The sequence below is a fragment of the Apaloderma vittatum genome, unplaced genomic scaffold (assembly GCF_000703405.1).
Source record: "Apaloderma vittatum isolate BGI_N311 unplaced genomic scaffold, ASM70340v1 scaffold40818, whole genome shotgun sequence".
NCBI lineage: Eukaryota > Metazoa > Chordata > Aves > Trogoniformes > Trogonidae > Apaloderma > Apaloderma vittatum.
The window spans coordinates 13,781-30,033 of NW_009729917.1; the positions used below are offsets into that span (position 1 = coordinate 13,781).

At 41.7% G+C, this 16,253-nt stretch overlaps 1 protein-coding gene across 1 annotated transcript in view; it reads left to right on the forward strand.

Moving 5' to 3' along the window:
• Positions 1 to 5,913: 5,913 nt before the first annotated feature.
• Positions 5,914 to 16,253, forward strand: part of LOC104277819 (cytosolic purine 5'-nucleotidase-like) — a gene marked incomplete at its 3' end in the record, with an annotated part of 34,383 nt that continues 24,043 nt past the window's right edge. The window contains exon 1 of the mRNA XM_009874581.1: positions 5,914 to 6,014. Coding sequence (XP_009872883.1) covers positions 5,914 to 6,014 — 101 coding nt within the window. The remainder of the gene's footprint in view (positions 6,015 to 16,253) is intronic.

A 16,253-nucleotide genomic window follows, 5' to 3' on the forward strand; every position in this document is an offset into this window, starting at 1 on the left:
GTTCAGCTAGTCCCCAGCTGAGCAAGTCACCCCTTGGTGAGGCGGGAGCCTGTACAGAAGGGGCTGTTTTAGCCCTTTCTGTGCCACCCCACTGAAGGGCCAGCACGTTTTGGGAATGGGAGGAACTGTTTGTATTTAAATGTTGGACTGGTTCATTGCCTTTGCAGAGAGCATGGAGGGTGAGACTGAGCACAGTGTCTCAGTGGCGACATTGAAGGGGAGATGGAAATGGTTGTGTTGAAGGGAAGACCAAAACAGTTGTGTGGCAAACAAGTAAATAGGCTGGGAATGTGGGTACAATGTGGGTGAGCCACGGATCAAGGCAGCGTTGGACCCCTGCAGGGAGGAGGAGTCGGGCGTGTTTAGAAATGTGTAGAGATTAGAGCTTGCTAAGGATATGTTAGTGTAAGTGTTAAATTTCAAGCAGGGCACATATATCAAGGCTTATATTTACGAAGCTGGCATTGTTTACCTTGACATTATATTTAATATATTCTTTAGCTGAGCAGTCAGTGCCTGCTGGTTCATACTAAGTATTGAAATTTGAATTCGTGTTAAAGTGTTCTGCACAGGGAAGTTGCAGTGTCTATCTCTGATTCATCCTGGCAGCGGTAGGAACTCAGACTGGATTTAGCACAGGAACTGAGAAATTAAGACTTCTGCATTTGATTCCCGCTTGCTCTTTGTTATTACCTTCTCTGTGCCCTGCTAACCTGAGCTGACAAAATGGGGACAGCACCTTTTGCTTCCACTAAATGTATTATGTGAATGAGAGTTTGTGAAGTGGACGCTGTTGAGGAGGGATGACACAGTCACTCTCTGCAGTCCATCTCAGGATGCCAGGTACCCCAGAGGATATGATGCTAAACTGAGTGGATTTCACCTCCTCTGATGCTAGTTGTCTCAAGTGTCTAGCCTTAAACTAGGTGCAAGCTAGTTCTGCCCTTAATGAAGGAAGAGGGATGCTCCTGGAAAGTAAGTCACTTGCTTTTCTTACCCACTCGTAGATGAACAGTCCTCCCAGCTGCAGAAAAAACCTGCTTTTTCCCTTCCCCTGCCCTGTTTGTGAGGCCATGCCATGACCTGGGCCAGGAATTTGGTGTGAGCCTTGAACAAGCTAACCCAAGTACTGCGCCCTTTGCTTTTTCCCTTTCTCAGGATTTTAACATGGTTCGTTCCTCCCTCGCTGAGACCCCACAAAGCCCCTGGAGATGGAGCAGCATTGCAGAGGGAAGCCAGGAACTGCTCTAGGCTCGACAAGGGCACCACGAGACTTGTCTGTACACCCACAGCCTCTGACTAGACGCAGAGCTTTTAAGCAGCAAACGTTAGGTGTGACGATTTTTCTCTTTGTTCGCTTTCCACTGTGCACGTACATGCGTGGGTCGTACTGACAAGGTATTAATGATTCTTGAAGCACGATAAGCGAGAGGAGGCAGATGTAGTGCATGGGAAATCAGTGTGAGTACGCTGCAGCCTTGGGATTGGTTAGTGATGCTTTTGTTTCCTGCTCTGTAAGCTCTCAGAGAATGTTGTGGGAAAAGTGAGATTGTCATTGCTATTTTGTTCATCTCTACCTTTCAGTGTGTGCCTCTGGTTTGGCATTGCATCACCAAAGTGCTAAACTCAGAAGAAAATACAGGCAATGCATTTAAGCTGAACACGTCAAGTATTATCAGGGGCAGAAATTTCTAGCAATTTGTTGGCCAGAAAAGATAAGAAAAATAGAAGTAAAATTTGGGAGTGGAATGCTTCTGGACATGTTATTTTGTATGTATGAGCACTTGAAAAAAAACCACATTATGGATAATAGCCAAAATCTTGCAAAAGAAACAAATGGACTTATGTCAAAATATGTGCTAAAAATCTCATGTTCTTTTGGACCAAAACATATGGGCTAGATAGTAGATCTGTATCAGAGCTTTGAAGCTGAGATTTTAAATACTTATTCAAAATGAACCTTGTGCCATGAATGCTATCAAATGCTTAATTAAGATTGCACTAGCAAGGAGCATGTTTGCAGTAAATTATGGGGAGGTGTTCTGACATGCTTTATCTATGTAAAGACTTCTATTTTTATGTGAAGCTATTTACAGATTATTGATTTCAAAAATAGATCTGTAACTAAAGAAAGATGCATCGTATTTCAGTTGCTTGGAGTTGAGAATCTTGCCTGGCTGGCTGCCCTCTCTCTTAGGTGTTTATTTCAGTGGCTTACGACTGTATGGAGTGATTTCAGTCCTTCTTATTTTTCTCTCTCGATTTGGAAGAAGGAATTTGTATTCGAGGATCAAGTCCCATGTCTCTTACCCACGCATGTAGGCTGATTTTTACACTTTTGAAGCATCGGAACAATGTCATTGAAGTCCGTGAGACTTTTTGTGTGAGTAAGACTGTTGGGTGGGAACATCCATCACAATATCTTTTGTCAGTTGTTACTGTTTTATTTCAGAGCAGTAAGCTATTGTCACAATGCCACTGGAGCCTGCTAAGCTGTAAGAGTGCCTTTGAGTTCATCTAATAGATAACTTCAGCATAAGATTTTTTTTTTATTTTATGCTATGTGAGCATTAAAAAGATTTTAAGAAATAAATTAGGGCAAAGCCTGAAGGCAGAGGTAATATCTTTTATTAGAGCAACTGAGAGAGTTTGAAAACTTAGACAAGCTTGTGTGCCCAAGAGCTTGTCTATTTTTTCCAGCCATACCAGTTGGTCTAATAAAAGATATTGCCTCTGTCTACAAGCCTTGTCCTGCCTGTGAACTTTGTTCGTCATAGCTACAGCAAAATACTGCTGGATCATAAAAATAATTCAGGCATTTCTTTCTTAATTATGGAAACTCAGATTTTTATGATTTCCTCAAGGCTCAGCTTTTTGAATCCCAGCACATACAGAATGATGCTGTCTGGTTTCTCCTGCTGTAGAGGAGAGTTTCATCACACAGGAGCTCAAACTTCTTCATCAATTCTTTATTTTGGAAAGGAGGTTATTAGAGGTGGCCTGCTAAAAATGCTTCTGCTATCTGGATTTTAGAGTATTTTGGATAGTAGTGTTGGTGACATATCAGATGGCCATGGGAGCAGTCCTGTCCTGGTACCTGTATCAGCATCTCTGGTGTGGTGTGATGGTGATGGGAAGCAGATGAAGTGGGAAGAAGAGGCTGGCGAACAGGAAGTCTCTAGCTTTGGCTGTGGCTGTAAATCTTTGAATCTTGCGACGTGTCTGGCTGGGTAAGCAGAATAGTGTAGCCCTTCTGAATGGCAGGAAGCTTGGATTTGGACTTGTTTCAGCTGGAAGACCTAGACCCAGAGCTGTGTGAGAGTCATAAGACCAGCCATGCAGCAGGTTTTTCAGAGAAATTTAACACGCCTTTTAGAGACCTTAAATGTCTCTTGAATCTGAATCTGCAACTCTGGGTTAGTAGCTTTAAAATAGCTGCAGGTAAGGACAAGGTAGTGATGAACTGGACCATCTTGAAAGATCCATGGAGCAGATGCTTTTCCATGCTCTGGGGACACAAGCCCTTTCTGTAGTTTGCAATCTTGGGGTCACACCAGATCTGTCCCCGTGCTGCTTGTCCTTCGGCCGCTCACCTGGAGGCTGTCACTCTTGCCCTTGCTGCCCCTGAGGAGCGTTGCTGCAGGCACTGCTCTGCCTTTGAAGTGGAATGGGATGATGCCCCTGGGATGTTTAGTTCCATGCTCTGTGCTGCCTTCCATCTGCTGTTGGGCACAGCTTAAATAGCTGGTAATTACTTATAAGCCCTCCGTGGCCGGGATCTGGGCTATTTTAGAAGCTGCGTCTCCCTGCATGCCCTGTTGTGGAAGTTGCGGCTGGTTGGAATGGCGCGTCGCCCTCTCGCTGTGGTGACCTCCTCTCCTGGGTGTGTTGCATGGAATTCGGGGGCAAGAGCTCCCAGCTCTGGCATGTGGTCCCTTGGGCTGCCTGCCAGGGCCTAAATTTGGTGACCTTTAGGATGTAGCAGGAGATGCCTTTGTAAACCTTGGTTATAGTATCTGGGAGACAAGCAGAGAATGCTGGAGAAGGGAGGAACATATTTTTTATACAGAAGCTGTTTGCAGGCTGTTTGGTTTTTATGACCAGCAACTAGTAGATAAATAGGCTAACAAATGCTGTGACAACTGCAGTGGTTGCTCTTTAATCAAATATAAAACTAAAAAAATTATACAGATTTCCTCTAGGAGAGCAAGCACGTGTGTGACCGACAAAAGCGCCATGACTCCTAAGGCTGGTTCGGGCACTTGATCTACTCTCCACTTTGCTGAAATAATCTAGTTTCCATTTTGTTCTGAGGACAGTCATTTTTTAAAGGTGTCTAGAATTGGTTGCTGTATCATTACCCGTGTAGTTTGTGGGTTGTTTTGTTCCTTTTAAGGAAGAGCAAACAAGCCAAGCCCTGTGGCCTGGCAGTTGTGTGGGTTACTCAAGAATGTGGTTTCATGTTATACCTAATTTGGTGTAACCGTGGGATGCATCTTCCACCCTGCTCTTTGCACTGTTGTGCAGGCTGAGCTGACTTCAGCCTGCTGACCGCTGGAGGTCCTACCCAGTTTTTGTTTGCTTTTGGTCAGCTAGTTTTGATGGATGAGACCTTGGACTGGTGAGCTGAACTGACTCACCGTGGGGCTGCTTCATCATCCCCCCTGGTGCCAGGGGCGCAGCAGGACACACGTCTGGCTGGAGGAGGGGGTGAGCAGGGTTGCCCCAGTGTGCCAATAAGGCAATTGGGAAAGGTGCCTTTGTTTCCTCACTGCAGGGCCTTCCTGGCAAGAAGGACTGTCCAGTGGTTTGGTTTTGACAACCAGCATGTGTGAAGATGTTTGTGAAGATCTACTGGGAGGGCAACAAAGCTGGTGAAGGGCCTGGAGAACAGACCTTATGAGGAGCAATTGAGGGAGCTGAGTCTGTTCAGTTTGACGAAGAGGAGGCTGAGGGGAGATCTCATCATGCTCTACAATTACTTGAAAGGACATTGTAGAGAGGTTGGTGCTGGTCTCTTCTCACAGATAATTAGGGACAGAACCAGGGGGAATGGTTGCAAGTTGCAACAGGGCAAGTTTAGGCTGGACATTAGGAAGAAATTCTTCACAGAAGGAGTGATCAGAAACTGGGATAGACTGCCTAGGGAGGCGGTTGAGTCGCCAGCCCTGGATGTGTTCAAGTGTTGCTTAGATGTGGTGTTGGGTGATATGGTTTAGGGGTGAACTTGTAGTGTAGGGTCAATGGTTGGACTCAATGATCCCAAGGGTCTTTTCCAACCTGAATTGTTCTATGATTCTATGATTCTATGTTACAGGTTTACAGAGTGTTCTTGTTCTGTGTGACTGTGGCTGACCTACAGAGGACGAAAGATCATCTTTCTACCTCCCTTCCAATTGTTTCTGCTAATTTAGCATCAGTTTGAAGCTTTGTCTTTGCTTAGAGATCAAATGGCTGGGGACAAGGCTCTTTTTTTTTTTTTACTGTGTGGTAAAAGTAGCAAGGTCAGTCCCACTGGGGTTTGTAGGATTTTCCCTGCCTAATTTATCTCATGTATAAAGGGTAGGTTTTCCATCACCTATAGCTAATGCGTGTTAGTAACTCTAGGGTCAAAAAGTCCCTTTTCAGCAATGAAAACAAGATTTCCCTCTCTAAATGCATATTCACCACAATGGATAAGAATGCTTTTGCAGTTCCAGCCTTCCCAGCTCTCTATTTTACACCCTATCTCATTAAACATCTCAGAGAAAAGAATCTTATTTTACCTGCAAACTCAGATCATTCCACTTTGCGAGACTTCCTCAGTGACATTACCTTTTCTGGGACCAGGAAACAGATTTCTGGTGAAAAAAACCTTGAACTTAAGCAATCTTTTCTCTTCTGCATCTTTCAGAAAGAAATAAGCATTTGAAGATGACAACCTCGTGGAGTGACCGACTCCAGAATGCAGCGGATCTCCCTGCAAACATGGATGGGCATGCTCTGAAAAAGTACCGCCGGGAAGCTTATCACCGGTAAGTTGTTCATGTAACCCCAAAACTAGAGTGCTGAGAAAGAGGGAAATAAACTAAGCATAAAACCCACATATCTTGGTTTTTGCTTGTTGGTAAAACAGAAAGGTCGTTCTCACCTTCCTTGCAGAAGTGTTAGTAGAAGAGAGAACTTGGAAGATAGCACAGTGTTGGCCGGCAGGAATTTACAAAGGGCAGAGTTGAGATACATGTACCAGAGCGAGTGAGGGGATGCTTTCTTCTTGCATTCGAAAGATTAATCCAAGTTAGATTTTTGAGATAGAAGCTTTCAAGTCAAGAAATAATCAGTGGAAGAAGCGTTGTAGTAATTATTGCAGTGCACACTGGGAGAGCGTAGCCTTAGACACTGGAATGCACAAACACAAATAAGGAAGGAATTAAATGGGATCAGAAATTAAGTGTTTGAGAATTATATCTAGTATATAATTGCATGCACCACAGGAGCATGCAGAAACACTAGAAAGATATCAGCCTCCTTTTCTGTGCTAGGCAGGCCTAAGATCACCTTACCGTCTGAAAAAATAGGATAGAGTAAGGAATAAAAGAAAAGTTATCACTCTAATGTTGTAGTTTGGGAATCAAAGTACAGACACTGGATTGTTTGCAGAAGGTCACGTTGGAGGTTTGGTTGAGCTAAGAATTTAGGCCACAGCTCTGAAGGTTCCAGGCATAGACCATAAAAGACGGATGCAGTCTATACCTTTATCAGATGTCTGGACTGTTAAAAACAACATCCCTGAGTAATTGCCAGTGTTCTCTTTGTGGGAGGTGTATCTTCAAAGTTTAATTTGAGAAGTCATGCAGTATGATGATCAGAGTATATTCAGCAGATGTCTGATATAGAAACAGAAAAAGAAGTCAAGTTTCCCAACCTCATGTTTAAATGCCACGTTGCATTTGTGATTCATACACACAGTGTTTTTTCAGAGGAAGTGTTTTGGAAGTGTTAGATATATTTTGATTCTCCAAATGGAATCTAATTAGAGAAAAACGCCTTAGCATCATATGATAGGCCAGGTTGTGCAAGCTGCAGTGCCTAAGGTAAGCTAATGGATCTCGTGATGCATTTCTGGAGCTTTCCAATTTTCAGTGAATATGTTTGGGCACATGTCTTAAATGGTGACATTACTTGAGTCTTTCTGTGTCAGCTGGTTTGTTAGATATGGAAGGGTGTAATGATTCTAACTATATATAGCATGTAAAAAGAGAGGAGTTTATACCATTTCTGGCAAAAAAATCTTCACCTTATTGAAGTCATTGAGAGGTTTACCTTTGTCATAATTTTACCTATGGCTTGAATAATTCTGTGTTACTTATGATTTAGACTGATGGAAACGAAGTCAGGGTAAGGCTTTTTTAGTTCTTTTTTTTTCCCCCTTAATATTTCCTCAGCATTTTTTATGGTTAGGTGATGACAGTCAGCTACGTGTTGTACAAGATCCAAAGGAAGCAATACTTGTGTTTAAGAGCTCACACATTCAAGTCCTCATCATATTTACCCTTACTTACATAAGAAATCTTTAATTTGAGAAAGCATTTCCTTATGGAAGATGAGAGTACACTCATGTAAGAGAGGGTTTCCCGCTACGAGCTGGGATCTGGTAGTTCAAAATCAGTGTGTGGGACAGTTTGAGTACTCCTTCTTAGAATCTAGAAATGTCTTATTCAAAACTTACTGAGCAGAAACGTTGCTAGCACTTCATGGAAAGCTTTAAGAGGAGGCACGTTTTGGTTTTGAATTGACTGTCCTCTCAGAGAGAGAGAGAGAGAGAGAGGAGGGAGGGAGGGAGAGAGGGAATAGGAGAGAATGACAGAACCTGATCCAAGACTGTAGTATAAATCTGTGCTATTAATGGCTTTGGTGTACCGGTTTCGTGGGAGTTATTTTGATAATCCAGTATTGTAAGAATCTGAAACAACCTCATTCCAGAGGCAGTGTTGTCAGATTTCTATTTCTGGTATTTTTTGTGATCTTAGTGTTAACAGATGTGATGTTACTTTAAAGATAAGTGCAGACTTAATATGATAGAGTGGGACTGAAGTTATTTTTCCTTGTTTTATATTATGATTTTCAATATTTTAATAGTTGTTCAAATGTAGAATATGTGTGTTGGTCACAGCCATCAGTTCTAGGATGTAAATTTGTTTCAGTGAGGTCCAAGCGTGCTCAGATTCTTGGATGTTGCTGAAGCACTGTCAAGTTTATGAAGAAGAGAAATATAAAACACAAGTCATTCTTTGTCAAGATTCTTTTCTTTCTCTTCCTTTTTTTCTTTCTCTTTCAGTCTCTTTTTTCTTTATCTTCTTACTCTAGCAGTAAAAAAAACCAAACCCTGAAAGCACAAATCTAAAGTGACTTGGAAATGAAAAACAAAAAAAAAAGAACACTTAATTTAAAACAAATACTTTTTTTACCTTAAAGCTGGGCCCAGTCTGGAAAACTGGAGGAGCTTGGCAGCTGGGTGGCATTTACTGATGAATGTAACAGGGGCCAGCTTTTGATACTAATGTCAGAAGCCCAGTTGGGCTCATTCATTAGGATTTTCTAAATGTTGCTACTAATGCTTGGTTTTCTGAAGTCTGAAATTTTTAAAACTTGTTTCTTTGTTTCTTTATGTCATGCTTACAGATTTGATGAGCTCGAGTTGTAGATGTTGAAGCAGCATCAAATAAGGGGGAAAGTTTCCAATCTCAGCAAAATAATTTACTTTAAAAAATAAAAATAATGTTTTCATGGGCATGAAGCTTCTAAAAAAGCTTCATAAAAGAGCTAGTTCTGAATATACCAATCTAATAGTAATATTTTATTGTGGCCTTTCATACTAGGAGTATGTTTGTTCAGGTGTTGCTCTTCCCGTTGTATCATCCTTGATGGATGGATGTGTTCAACTTATAATAATATTGGCAGAAATCCCAGCTGAGACTGGTTTAACTGGTGTAATGCATACTGACTCAGAGTATGATGACTATATCATCATCATGTCTGAATGCCATGGGCAAGAGTGTTCAAAATCAAATATTTCTAGCTGTTTTCCTTCCAAAAGTTTTGCTTGGTGTTTGGATGTTTGCATAACTGCTTAAGAAACTAAAGTATGGAGGTTATTGATGAAGCAAGCAACGCTTGTGAGTGTGAACACATGCACTATACTGTAGAATTCAAGGGCCATGAAAGCAACGTTAAGAATCAGAAAAATCTGGAGAGGAGGAGGTGGGTGATGGGGTTTTATCTTCAGGGTATTTGATGACTTTCAGGCTTTTGGTTAGCTAGTGTTACTACCAGCCGCAAACCTTGTTATACAACATTGTTGGCGCCTGTTGGAGGTGAGGTCTAAAGATGAATTAATATACAAGCTAGATGTTATTCATTCTCTAGCAGAGGTCACTGGTAAGAGGATACTGCATTACTGTGCTATTGGCAACATACATTTTAATTCAGAAATAAAATGGATGTGTAGCTGTTAGGTGGCTTTTCCTTAGTGTGTGTGGTTGTGAGGCCACCTCCCTCCTGCACTGCTTGTTGACTTTTCCCGGTAGAGGATAATCACTAGGTCATTTGTTCTGGAGGAGTACTGTCATTTAACGTGATTGTAATTAGGCAAGAACTAGGTTGACTCTGAGCCACCAAATTGCCCTAGTGTCTATTTTTTAACTTGGAGTGAGCACTTCTAGGCACCCTCTGGATTATCTCACATAGCTCTTTAGGGTTTAAATAGCAACCACGTCTAGTTAAAGCAAATAATGGAAAAAGTTGGTGTTCCATCCAGTCTTGTTACTGACAGTTACCAAGATCCAGGAAACAGGTATTTGCATTTACTTTTATTCTGTGGTTTTGGCTTACCAGGGCAGTAAGGCTGAGATGGCCTTTTTGTTAAACATACAGACTTTGAGATGCTTTTACTGGTTTTCATCAGAGTAATTTGAGACCTCTCATCCTGAACATGGGGTTTCTGTTGTTTTGTTTTCTTGCTCTGTTGTTTACTGGCTAGTGCAGTGGATCTGCTGACGTGATTCCTAATCCTAATTCTTCTGCTGATCGGTCACAGAGTATTGAAGAAATTGCTTCATAGTTTTGTGCTTCAGTTTGCTTTCAAAGCATCTCATGGTGGTAATACGAGTTAGGTGGTTTAAGCTGTTAAAATAGACTGAGATCCTGGGTAAAAAAAATGGTATATACTTTAATAATGTCAAAGCAAACAGATTCACAATTAGTTGTTTTGATTTCTAGGGTTAGAGATATATTTTGATTTGTTCAAATTTGTAAACTCTGGGCTATTCACCGCTACTCTTGTTTCTTCACTGTACTGATACTGGATCATCAATGATTGCAAACAGGTGGAAATGTTATATAAACTAGGCTGTGAGATTTTAAACTGTTTATCTGTTTGGAGAGCTATCTATAAAAGCTCTTTAAAATGAATTCATTGAGGTGGCAAATGAGAAAGAAATCCTTACCACTCTGAAAATGTTCTCTTCGTCAGACACGTTCAGGTGGGCTGTGTGTGGTATTTTCCTGTAACTGTACATGAGGTATCTCTGTAGGCACTGCTGGCTCTGATCTGTCCTCATCTGTCTGTGCGCAGCCTCCTTGGGCTCGTGTGGTGGCGTATGTGTAGCGGGGGGCAGCATGTGGGTCTTTATTTTGCTTCCGTGCTTTGGACGCTGGTGAGAGGAGGGAAAGGGAGCATTTAGGTGGCAGACTGGGTGAGTGTATGAGGAAGCAGAGCACTTGCCAAATTAATAATAAAGAAATTACATTGAAAATGTCCCATGATCCCTAGCTTTAATAGTTTCACAGAGCAGACAGGTGTTATTTTGGGATGGAATCCATATGTGAGCTTCTTGGCACTGCTGTTGCCTGGGAAGAAAGCCCAAACAATGGAAACAGAAATGGCCAAGGCTATGTCCTTACATCTGATTCCGGCTGAATTTCAGAGGGAGTGCTCATAGTTGTGTTTCTGGATGCAGCCTCATCAGACAAAATTTGCAGTTGTAACCTGATTTTCCAGTTTTATGTCCCTACAGTTGTGCAAGGACTGTTAGTCTTGTGAAATTGCAGGGCACTACGCTGGAAATGTTACTAGAAGTGGCCAGGACATTTTGATGCCCTTCTTCTCTTTCCCCTGTCTGATACTGTTTCATCTGCCTAAAGTCATCCGAAGCCTGAACACCACCTCTATGATTACAAACATACTAACCTGTCAGAATATTCCTCTTTGGTCGATGAGGAATGAAATGGAACTCAGAAAATCTAACACTGTAAAAAAAAAGATCAAAATGGTATGATAAATAATAATATATGGAATGATCATTAACCTGCCTAGAGAGATAAGACTCAGAAAAAAATATTACTTCTGTTATAGTAGTTTAAGGTAGTTTATTCCTTATTCACTCTAAGACAGGTACCAGAGCATCTGGCACCCAAAGACAAAACATTTTGATATAAGCTAATATCTTCTTAAGGTTGCTCGCATGATTTGTGACAGATAAGTAAGATCAGTGAGGGATTTGTCTGACTTCTCTGCTGTTGGTGTTTTTTTTTATAGTTCCTTAACCAGAGATACAGTGTCCTGGAGTGAGACATCTCCCCCAACCACACAACATCTGAGGACTAGCTAGTAACACTGAGAACACCCAGTTGTCAGGGGAGTAGTGTTTTGGTTTTTTTCCAATTAGCTTTTTAAAGAGGCTGTGGGAAACTTGGGCATGGGAGACTATTAAAAGCTAGTCCATGTAGTTCCCTCTTCTTTTTAACTCTTCTGGCTTATTAAAACACGGAAGTTGCCATAAAGTGAAGATTAACCAAAGTGCCTGAACTTTCAGGAAGCAGGAATCTGAGCCTTCTGGCCAGTTAGTCTGTGTTTCGTGGCTGGCTCAAGCCCAGCTGTCCACCACAGGCTTTTAATACAGACACGTTATGTCCTGCTTAGCCAGCTCCCACTGTATTTGCTGTTCCACTCAGCACTGCTGCAAGTGTCTTTGTATTTATTTAATTTCCAGTGAAACCTACTCTCCTGACAAAGAATGCTTTTTGCTGTAAGGTGTTTCTAAACTCGTTTGGAAAATGATTATAAAAGTACTCTGTTCCAGAAACCTCACCTCACATTGTTCATTTTTGTTTTCTTGCTATTGAGAAGTTGTGATCTGTGAGCCAAGTTCTTTCCTAGTTGTATAATTCTGCGCATTTTGTTTATTTTCTTGGTCAAATTGCAAGAATATTATACCTGCAAATTTCATTCAGAGCACAGAATGCTTTTGAGATTTTGCATAAATAAAATAAAACCATTTCTCCCTCTCTGCATTCACTTCTCTCCTGTGTTACTGGAGAAGAGTTGGGATTTAGGTTCCTGCCTTGCAGTTGATTGACAAGAACAGTAACAAAACCAGTATCAGTTCTCTTGTAAAAATATAAAGGACTGTGAATTGCAATGTTGAGGATATCAGGGCTCTGTGACTCCCTTTATGCATGCTCAGCAGTTCCTTCCTCCTTGCAATACATTTTTCTCTTACCCAGCACAATTCATAGAGCTCAAAAAGAAAATAAATACTATATCGTTGAGAGCCTTCTGCTGTGGCAAAGCTGCAGGTTTAATCTTTGAGGAGAACTCCTTAGGGAGAAAATGTGCTTCAAGGCTTCCCTTAAACAGCTCCCCAAGACATTTTTTCCTAAAGGTGTAGGTCTTTGTGAGGCTAAGGCTGCTGCCTCTCCACTCCCCGCCGGTGAGGCTGGGGATGGTCCCTCAACCAGTTTCCCCAGGAGCACCCACACCTTGGACCACTCCAGCCAGACTGCACAGGGAGTGCAAAACTGTGGGAGATTCACAGGGACATTCCTCAAAGTAGAGATATAAAGCTTGTTTTTTCATCAGGAAGGAAAGATGAAGGCAAGGGAAAGGCAATGTCCTATTTAAGGAGATGCTCTGGTGGAGAGGTGTGGAGCTGGGGAGTTGGGTGTCGGCAGTACCCATCTCTGCTGCTCAGGAGGGTGCTCTCGTGCTGTGGCTGTATGATCTGTATTGCTGCCCAGCGCTGTTGAACTTTTAGATCAGCTTAATTTTTAGCTCCAGTGCTCCTAGTTAAAACAAATCTCTTCTGAATGGAAAAAACAAAATCAGGGGAAAGGAAAGTGTGATTTCTTTGGATTCTGGCAGATGGAAAAATTATTCTAGATTAAAATTTCCTTGCCAGAAATGTTGGATTATTTTGGTTTTCCTCTTATTCTGACTTTATCTCAACTGTAATCTGGAAGCTTCTTTGAGTTTTATTTGTCTAGATGAACTGTAAAAAACATGTCATCCTTCCCTTTAGAGTTCAGAGGATCTTCTCCCTCAGGTGGTGAGGGTTCTTAGAGTCCTACTGTTGCTTTTGCTTTATGGTCATTAAAAACAACTCTTGGCATTTGTCTATACCGTATCTTCTGTGGAGATTTTACGTTTTTGTAGCCAACAAACACATTTGACGAGTATTCTTGAAGAGTACCTTTGATTAGGACCTATGCATAGCTTTGGAACAGGCTAAGTCTGCAGCTTCTGAGAAGCGCCTGGCTCTTCCCAGAAACTGTTGTGGCCATTTAATCTCATCTTTTATCTTTAGTTTCTGTGATGCTGCAGGTATTTACTACTTTGAGTAAACCCTCTGAATTACGCTGGTCAGCTTCTGGCAGTAAATATTTATAAGTATCAGCCCCCTGTGTCAAGGGGACACCATGCATGGGAGGTGTCTTCATTTAAGGATTTAAAGTTGAGGTCCTGAGTGCCTACAAAATAATCCAATATCTGGCTGGACCTTCACGAGAGAAGTGGTTTCAGTTGTTTATTTTTTGCCACTGTTTAGTCTGCCATTTAATCTGCCAAGGCATATCCAAGTTTAAATTGATTAAAATGTTCTCATTTCCTGTCCTGAACATATTGTGTAATAGCCTTCTTCAGCTTTTTTAAATATTTGCTCTGTTTCACTCCAGCGCTGGTGGGTGAAGTAATTACCATGTCAAATCAGTCGGTAGGATGCCTTGAAATCTGCCAGGTCCTGTGCACTGTTGGGGCATGATTAGACCCTGCTGTGTACGGTTTCTAGGTCATAAGCATTTAGGAGTTGATGGAAAAAGAAGGATCTTCACCAGCTGTTACCAAGAGGGGGCTGGTATAGTAATTTTCATGTTTTAGTCACAAGACTTGTTTTGGAACAAAAATATGCTAATAGATGTTGTTCGTTTCATAGTCTTTAGTAAACTTTTCCAGATCTCCGGTTTCTTTGTGTGCTGGTTTTGTTTTTTTTCAGTCCTGGGGTTCAATTTGGAAATACTCTGAAAGCAAGCGATGAAAAAATGTCAGAGGCTTAGAGATATTTCCACGTTTTTTGGTCAGTTTAGTGTCGTCATCATCTAAACATAGGCCGGCTGGGCTGGAAGAGATCTCTTGGGTCACAGCTCCCTTGTTTTTGCCTTTCACAGACACTGTCGTATTACCCTTTTTATAAGTGCATCCAGCTCTGTCTTAGTGCTTGGTTTTTGTCTGCATTTGGGAAACTGTTCCCAAGTGTTCCAGTTCTGAAACATCTTCTGAGCTTCTTTAAATTTCTTTTCTCTTCCTGTCCTGTTGAGAAGGCTGGAAAACTGTGCACCAGGGGCTAAGCCTAAGGCAAAATGCATGTTGGACAAAAAAATGTTGCTAGTGTCTCCTGGAGGTGTATTATTTTTTCTTAAAGCTTTCAGGAACAAACTGCAGAAAGATGAGGTCAGAAATCATCTACTTGAATTAGCTAAAAGATAAGGCTTCCTGGCATCAGCAGCAGGAGAAGGTAATCATCTTCAATATACAAAGTACGAGACTGTGTTTAGTACCAAATAGCATTCCATGTTGGCCTCTTGTAAATCAGAGCTATCTCGATGTTAAAAGGCAAACACGGATTCAGACTGCAGATTTGGGTAATTTGCTCCACCTACTCAAAAGGCAGCTATTTCGGAGTGAATTTTAGTGATTTATGATCCCATCTCATATTTCCAAAAGGCATTTCTTTACCAGTGTCTATTTTTTTCTCCCGTCACTTTGTCTTGTTTAGGTAATACATAAATCTTTCAGAAAAGAGCGTCATCTATAAACTCTGAGGCCCCTTAGTGACAAGCCCCATTGTCAAAGGCAGGCACTTTGCCAGGAAACTGTGACTCCCAGAGAGAGTGTGCAAGGTTAGGGGGAAAGTATACTATTGCCAGAGAAACTATATTCCAAGTGGATTTGTGTGGAACAACAACGATATCCAGTGACTGGTTAAATTAGCCACAGATGTGTTTTCTCGAACACTGTCCAAGAAGATATACAGTACTTTAAGGCTTGGTTCAGACATAATGATCTTCTGAAGTCAAATCAGATCCAAGCAAAATTGCATCGGTACTAGGGAGGCTTTAAAGGAATTGTGTAATGTGATTCAGACAAGTAGATGAATCAGACTGCAGTGAACTAAACAAGGAGCACATCGGTGAGAGATGAGGTAAGACGGCTTGCAGAGAAGTGTGATGGTTCGATGTTAGCAGTTTGCTATTAAAATTCGAGCTGCAGTGGATTGACACGGGCAGTGAAACGGGCCCGTTGTGCCGGCCATCTGCCCAGAACGTGCATGAAGAAGAGAATCTCCTGGTAGTTTATTACGGCTTTTCGAAACATCCGAGCACTTGGCTTTGCACTTGCCGGCTCCATTGCTGTATCGCTGTCCCTGCGCCACTCCTCCTGCACAGCAGGGCTGCCAATTTCAGTTTTTAAGAGGATAATTACTCTGCTGAGAGCAATGCACTTATTAAATATTTGGAGAATTTTCACATACTGAAATCAGAGTACAGGTGAAAGCTCTGGGACTTTTCTCATGCAGGAGAATTTTGTCGTGGCATCGCAGCTGGAGCAGTATGTGGGATTTCTGTCCGAGATCAGCGTTGAGCAGCTCAGCTTCCAGCCCGCAGCCAAGTTCTGAGGCTCGGTCTTACAGTTTAGATAAGACAGACGGTGGAGAGACGTCCTGTTGAATTACAGATCTGTTATATGGTTTAAAGTTCTGGGGAAACGTAAGCAGCTTAGTTACTGTAGTAGTTGGAACACGGAGCAAGAAAAGCTTTTGTTGTATTCTCTGACCTATTTCTTTACCATGTTATTTACTTGAACTAAATTGAATATGGTGTATTAAAATATAGTAATCAAAAAGGGCCTGGAAGTATTCAGCTTATATTCTCATTGCAATAAG